Genomic DNA, 7,686 nt, shown 5'->3' on the forward strand with positions numbered 1-7,686 from the left:
CGGCGGCTGCGGGCCGGTCGGAGCCAATCCAAGGGGGGCGGTGTCGTCATCAGGAGGCGCCAGCGCCGACGAGGTCCGCGCCGGGCGCGGCGGGTCGGAAGGGCAGGGTGGCGCGCTCTCGGTTCTGGGGTCTCCGGAGAGGATGGTTCTCCGGAGGCTGCTGGCCGCCCTGCTGCACAGCCCCCAGCTGGTGGAGCGTCTGTCGGAGTCGCGGCCCATCCGACGCGCGGCGCAACTCACGGCCTTCGCACTGCTGCAGGCCCAGCTGCGCGGCCAGGACGCGGCCCGCCGCCTGCGGGACCTTGCGGCCGGGCCCGCGGGCTCCCTGGGCCGCCGCGTTGAGCGATTCAGAGACGCCTTCACCCAGGAGCTACGCCGCGGCCTTCGGGACCGCCCAGAGCCACCACCAGGTAGCCAGAGGGGCCCGGGTGCAAACACTTAAGCCGAGGTCACTGACTTTTCTTTCTGGACTCTACACCGGCCTCGGCATTAAGAGGTCATCCCGGACACAACGCACGGCTTCGGCTTATTGGTCTGAAGACGTGCCACCCGGAAGAGTCTAGGCCAGATCGATATCCCCCCCTGGAAGTCCTGTGATTGGACCGCGTTTGGTGTGAAGAAAGACCCCGAAACCTGGCAGATAAAACTAGGCTCGGCCGGCACACCGCGCGTACAGAGAGCCACGGACCGAACCCCAGCCAGTGGGAGAGCCTTCTTCTGCAGTTGGGACTGGAACTCTCGATAGATTCTGCTGCATCTGCATTAGTATAGCAGGACACACAATTTCAGGGAAGATCATGAATGGGAAGACAACCCTGCAGCTGCCAAAATCTTCTGATTAAATGTATGAGCTGATTAATAGGCATAAGTGTTGATACTTCTCAGACAACATGGATTAGGAATACTGGGGGTTGTAGGCCCATGGGAATAATAATAGTTAATGCATGTTGAGTGTTCTGTACTGGCACTTGGTACTTGCACTCTCTTTGGGTTATCTCACTTACGACCACATTCATGTTCATGTGAGGAAGTGGAGGCTCCTTCTTAAATTGCCCAAAGCCGTACAGATTGGGATTTGACTTCAGGGCCTGAGTCCTTAATCACAACTGTGCATTTGTCCTGACTCTCAGCGCCTGCCTTCCCCTACAGTCACCACCAGGCATATTACTGCCTACCTTGGAACAAGCTACCTGGGTTTCTCTTCCACATTTTAGAGATACAAACTAAGACTATGGTTCAGCTAGTGGACCCGTGAATAGTAAATCCATTGTATTTAGAAATGTTCTGTCATTTGAGGCTCCTAGCTAAATTTCTGGTCATTTTTAATTAGGCAACACAATTAGTCATGCAATCTAGGAGCTTGAAGCCATAGGAAAATCTTAGGCTGGTAACCAGATACCAACTGAACATTGCATGTTCTCTGCTCCCACTGGGGCAGGACGAGAGAGTCTAGGACCCACAGCATTACTGAGGAGGGAGAGAACATCTGGACTCCCTAATCTGATTCTTAAGAGCAAGGTACAGAAATGATGGAAGAATTTACCACCACCTCTCAGGAATAGGAATAGAAAAGAGTGGGGAGAAAATCTCCAGAATGACTTGCTTATGTAATAACCAAACACTGAGACAGCAGGCACCAAAGTGCCATTAAGTACAACACCATTCCCACTTTCATGTTTAAAGGGCTTTGTGAGCCGTGTGCCTGTCTAGCCATGGAACATATGCTGTGGACAGTGTTAGCTGGCAGACACCTCAGAGATCCTTTGATCTCAACAATTGGGAAATGGGCTGGGTGAGCGGAAGGGCCTTTCACAAGATCACACAGTGAGGGGCATACCAGGGACTAGAACTTGGGTCCTTTTAATCTGAACCACTGCTCTACCTCACCACATTACTTTCCAGGTATCTAGGAGGCCAGATTGGCCTTAGGAAGCCACAGGGTTGTTATGACAGCAAGAAGTAAGGCATCATGGAAAGTTCAGAAGAAATCATTCAGGAATGTCATTTAGCCAACGATTGTCTTTTTTCACAACCAGGTGCTATTATATATTTAAAACATCACAGTGTCACAGCGGCTGGAAGGAATTAAGCAGGAACAGACTTTGGGTGCCTTGGTTACACCAAGATCCTTTGGGGACCTTGGCATCATGACTGTGACAAGTCAGATCTTTGGTCTGAGGGAAAGGAGGGCCAGCTCACCCAGAAGGCAGAACAGCTAGTGGTTGTGTCCAGGTGCAGCAGTGAGAATCCTGAGGGAGGAGCAGGGCCCTGTTCAGCATCCCAGCCCAGCCACCCAAGTAGAAGGTGGAGTGACACCTTTTGTGGCTGAGTCTTGGGCAGTGGTGCTCTCTTGTCAGATTTCTCCACCCAGCTCCATGATGTGAAGGCTAAGGAGGTCCTTCCAAGCCCCACTTAGCAGGGAGGACAGGGCTGGCGGGTCCTCCAGGGTCAAATGAGGAAACATAAGGGTCTCGTTCTTGAGGAGGAAGCTGCACTTCTCCACAGCATGTCTGGTGGTGCCAGGGGTCACCACAAAGAGGCGGCAGAGCCATGGTCCACCGGCCTCTTGGCAGGCTGGTCGCCTGGTGACGCTCTTCAGGGCTTGGCATAAGACCCGGTCCTCGGTTCCACCCATGTCCACAACCTCTACAGGTGACCTCAGGCCTGGGAGGTGTAGGAGGTGCCGGGGGGGCATGTAGGTGTGGGTGAAGAGGAGTGTGTAGTGGGTGGGCATGCTTGGGAGCACAGGTGCGTGGACCACCTGTTCTAGGTACCCTAGGCCAGGCACTAGCCCCCCCTGATGCAGGCAGCCGAAGAAGAAGGCACCGAGGGCATTGAAGAAGACCAGGGTGCCCTTCCAAGGCATGGGTTGGGTCTGCGGACTACAAAGCAGGACTAGGGGGACCAGGAGGGGGATGAGGAACCGAGCCTCCTGGTGGCTAACAGCAGACAGCAAGGCCAGGGGCATGAAGTAGAGGAGAAGGAGGTAAGACCTGGGGCTGGCCAGCAGGCTCTGAGCACCCAGCACCCTCAGGGGGCCCATTTGTACAAAGGCCCGGAGGCACACTTGCAGCTGTTGCCAGGCAACCTGCAGAGCCTGAGCATGCAGCACACCAAAAAGCAGGAAGCCATTGACTGCCAGGTGAGTGAGTCGCACGTGTGTGCCATGCCTTGCCAAGTTTTGGGGGTCCAGGTTGTAGTGCAAGAAGTTGACAGGAGTAAGGACAAGGGTACTGGATTTAGAGGGGCTGGAGAAATACCAGCTGTCCATGACCACAAACACCGCTGCTGTGAGGGCCGCCCCTGGAAACAGCACCAGGGCTTCCCAGGTCAGGGACTTGAAGCCAGGGTTGGTAGCTCCACGGGTGCCCCACAGATAGAGGGGTACCAGAGCAAAGGCCAGAAAGGTGGGCCGGTTGAAGAAGCCAGCGGCCACAATGCCCCCAAGAAGCCAACCGTGCCACCATGGGCCTGGAGCAGGCTTCTTGGGTTTGGGGCTCCATGTCATGTAGGGGGATACCAGCACTAGCAGCCACGCGAACAGCAGTCCCTCGATGGCGTTGGAGAAGGTCCTTGTGTAGAAGACCAGGGTGACATAGGAACCAGACAGCAAGACCAGGGCATTCCAGCGGTCCGCCCCCCACAGTGGAGCCAGATGGTACACAGCCCTGTCCAGGGCAAAGGAGAGGGCAGTGAGAAGGAGTCGGGGCCCCACCAGCAGCACATAGCCGCTCACTAGGCCAGGCCCCAGGCCCCACTCTTCCCAGAGCCTGAGCAGCCAGAAGGTAGAGCCAGAGGTCAGCAGTGGGAAGACCACCGTGCGGCAAGAACTGCTGGGGTAAAACTCCCAGGGCCGTGTGGCCTGCACACCCAGGATGTCCTCTGCAGAGAGAGAGGCAGAAGTGAGAGTGAGTTCCAAGAGCTCAGGAAGGTGGATGGTGCCCAAGATTTCCCACCCCTTGGAGTGCATGCCCTGCATCACCCCTGGGATTGCACAAGATGGATTTTATTCCTGTGATTAGGTTATGCTACCTGGGAATGCTGACTTAAATAGGGAGATTGTCGGGTGGGCCTGACCTAATCACACCAACTCTTTAAAAGCAGAGAATTGGCCAGGCAAGGTAGCTCACACCCATAATCCTAGCACTTGGGAAGGCTGAGGTGAGAGGATTGCCTGAGCCCATGAGTTCAAGACCAACCTGGGCATCTTGGCAAGACCTCATCTCTACAATAAATTTCTAAAAAATTAGGCCAGGCTTGGTGGCTCAGCCTGTAATCCCAGCACTTTGGAAGGCTGAGGATGGTGGATTGCCTGAGCCCACGGGTTAGAGACCAGCCCCAGCAACTTGCTGAGACCTCACCTCTACAATAAAATAAAAAATAGCCAGGAGTGGTAGTGCACGTCTGTATTTCTGGCTACTTGGAAGGCTGGCGGAAGGATTGCCAGAGCCCAGCAGGCTGACGCTGGGGTGACCATGAGCGTGGGTGCCACTGCACTCCAACCTGGGTAAAGGAGTGAAACTCCAACTCAAAAAAAAAAAAAAAATTTAACTGGGTGTGGTGGCACATGCCTGTGGTGAAAGGATCACCTCAGCCAGCAGCCCAGCAAGTTGAGGCTGCAGTGGCCGTGAGCATGCCACTGCACTCCAGCCTAGGCAACAGAGTGAGACTCCAACTCAAAAAATTAAATAAATAAATAAAAGCAGAGAGTCTTTGCCCACTGGTTGTAGAATGGGCAGTCAGATTCCAAGCAGGAGGATTGGATGTCCCATTGCTGGCTTAAAGATAGAAGGAGCCATTGGCTAGAAATGGAGGTGGCATCTAGAAGCTGAGAGCAAGGACACAGGACAGTAGTCCCAGTGCTGAGAGGAACTAAATCTGCTAGAATAGAGAGATTTCTGACAAGAACTCAGCCCAGCCCAGCCCCTGATTTCAGCCTTGTGATACCCGGAGCAGAGAGCCCATGCCAACCTTCTGACCTACAGACCTGGGAGCTCACCGTAGGTACAGCTTTAAGTTGCTAGGTGTGTGATGATTTGTCATGCAGCAATGGGCACAAATGGAAGGAAGCTCAAGGTGGGTGAGGCCCCACTCCGAAGGGGGTGAGGTGACAGTGTATCCTGGTGTGTGGGAGGAGCAGGGGGAGGCTTTATTCCTCTTCTCAGAGTTCTAAGATCTCAAAAGTCAGCTCAGAAACCCATCTCTGTAATAATGATTGTTACCTAGGTGAGGGGGATTTGAGAATGGAGGTGTGGGATCAGAGCCGGCAGGGTTATGGTCACAGGTGTCTTTGTTTTTTGTTTTGTTTTGTTTTTGAGTCCCTGTCTCATTCTGTCGCCCAGGGTGGAGTGCAGGAATTAGAGGGCCGTTTATGATACTTAAATGTTGTATAAGAAGAATGTATTGGCCATTGCCTTGCTAGACTCTGGTGTGACCATGTGCTCTTTGAGCTATGGCCATGCTTCCTGGCTTTGGCCCCCTCCCCCACCTTGGGGAGGTGAATCTTCTCTCTCCCTTCTATTTCTTCTTTAATTTACTTTCAAATAAACTATATTTTTTAATCTTAAAAAGAAAAAGAATGTATTCATGTAGTACCTATATAATGAAAAAATAAAAAGAGCCAGAGCGATAGCTCATGTAATCCCAACCCTTTGGGTGACTGAGACATGATTGCCTGAGCCCACAGGTTTGAGACCATCCTGGGCAACTTGGTGAACCCTTGTCTCTACAATAAATAATAAAAATTAGCCAGGCATGGTGGCATGTGCCTATAGTTCTAGCTACCTAGAAGGCTGAGACAGAAGGATTGCCTGAGCCCAGCAAGTCGAGACTGGTATCCATGAGCATGCACTCCAGTCTGAGCGACAGAGTGAGACTCTGACTCAAAAAGCAAAAACAAAACAAAAACCAACAACCACTTTCTGCCTGTGCCCCAAGTCCCAAAGCTCTGAGAGGAAAGGAACAGTTCCACTCCAAGCCCCATTGTCCATGCTTGATTGCCTTGCTGTTTTAGACCTGATTATGCTGTCCAGGGATCATTTGGGCTCTTTGGTTGACAATTTTATCTATCTACATCAGACAGTGAAAGGGAAACAAGATCAATTTGTCTACTTTTCACTGACTCAGGTTAAAAAAAAAAAAAGGCTGGTCAAGGTGGCTCATGCCTATAATTCCAGCACTTTGGGAAGCGGAGGCAAGAGGATTACCTGATTCCAGAGGTTCGAGAACAACCTGGGCAACTTGAGGAGACCTCGTCTCCACAATAAATCAAAAAATTAGCCAGGTGTGGTGGCACACACCTGTAGTTCCAGCTACTTGGGAGGCTGAGGCAGAAGGATTGCCTGAACCCAGCAGGTTGAGGCTGCAGTGACTGTGAGCATGCCTCTGCACTCCAGCCTGGTCGACAGAGTGGAGCTCCGACACAAAAGACTAAACCTTTCAACTTAAAGAAATTCACTGGCCAGGGCAGTGGCTCATATCTATAATCCCAGCACTTTGGGAGGCCAAGGTGAGAGGATTGCCTGAGCCCATGGGTTCAAAACCAGCCTGGGCAACTTGATGAGACCTCATCTCTACAGTAAATCAAAAGTCAGTCAGGCATAGTGGTGTTTGCTTGTAGTTCCAGCTACTTGAAAGGCTGAGGTGGAAGGATCGCCTGAGCCCTGCAGGTAGAGGCTGCAGTGACCAGGAGCGTGCCACTGCACTCCAGCCTGGGTGACAGAGTGAGACTCCAACTCAGACAAACAAACAAACAAAAGAAATTCACCATTTGAGCCCTGTGGCAAAAATAGCTGGATGTCTTCCTCCTTCTTCCTTAGTCACTTTAGCTGGGCACTTGATCAGACAGAAAGACTATGTATCTTCATTTGCAGCTAGACATGGTCACATGATACATTCTGACTGGTGGGATGTAAATGGGCAAAAAGTACAAGGGAGGACCCCAAAAAACCTTGGAATTATCTTTTAGAGAGCGGGCCCTTTATAGTACAGGCTATCCCCACTAGATGAGTGTTCGAGGAACACATCGTCATCAGTGTACCAGCTAGCAGTGTTGTGTTGTGAGAGGCTGCGTTCAGCTTCAGTGACTTTTTTTTTTTGGAGATTCTTTCAATGTGTTTGCCCACTTCATGATGTGTGATTTATGAGCGTACCTGCCCACACCATGCTGAGTGTTCAGCAGTTCTGGACCCCAAACAGCATGACCCCGGTGCCCCACCCTTCCTATTCCCTTTTCTTGCCCCAAGCGACTTTGAAAAAAGTCCTCAAAGGGAATCGTTTTGCCAGTGTAGAAGAGGTGAAACATCAAAACTTACGAGTTCAAAAATGGTTTTGACCGGTGGAAATGGTGTTTCAATAGGTGCATTGCATCAAATGGAGAGTACTTTGAAGGTGACTGAAGTGTAAACATGTAAGAATAAATACACAATTTTTAAGAAGTAAATTCCAGGTTTTGGGGGTCCCCTTCAACACTTGCAAATGACACATTTGAAAAGACATAACATAGTATACCCAGTGAGCAACCATTTTAACATTGCTCAACTTTGTCATGTTTTTCTAGCAGTTCACTTCAACTTGCCCTCTAATTGTTACTCAGGGACAGAACCAGTTTCTCAGAGGTAGCCATTGGTTTTTTTTTTGTTTTTGAGTTGGAGTCTCACTCTGTCACCCAGACTGGAGTGCAGTGGC

At 51.4% G+C, this 7,686-nt stretch overlaps 1 protein-coding gene across 2 annotated transcripts in view; it reads right to left on the bottom strand.

Annotated features, from left to right (window-relative positions):
• Positions 1–2,016: 2,016 nt before the first annotated feature.
• The window catches only part of PIGZ (phosphatidylinositol glycan anchor biosynthesis class Z), a 22,687-nt gene continuing 17,017 nt past the window's right edge, over positions 2,017–7,686 (bottom strand). For both annotated transcript variants that reach the window (XM_021706802.1, XM_008074132.2), the window contains exon 3: positions 2,017–3,882. In XM_021706802.1, coding sequence (XP_021562477.1) covers positions 2,354–3,882 — 1,529 coding nt within the window. In that variant the 3' untranslated portion in view covers positions 2,017–2,353. The remainder of the gene's footprint in view (positions 3,883–7,686) is intronic.

This window comes from Carlito syrichta, unplaced genomic scaffold (genome assembly GCF_000164805.1).
Source record: "Carlito syrichta isolate Samal-C Ts95f unplaced genomic scaffold, Tarsius_syrichta-2.0.1 Scaffold115961, whole genome shotgun sequence".
In the NCBI taxonomy this organism is placed as follows: Eukaryota; Metazoa; Chordata; class Mammalia; order Primates; family Tarsiidae; genus Carlito; species Carlito syrichta.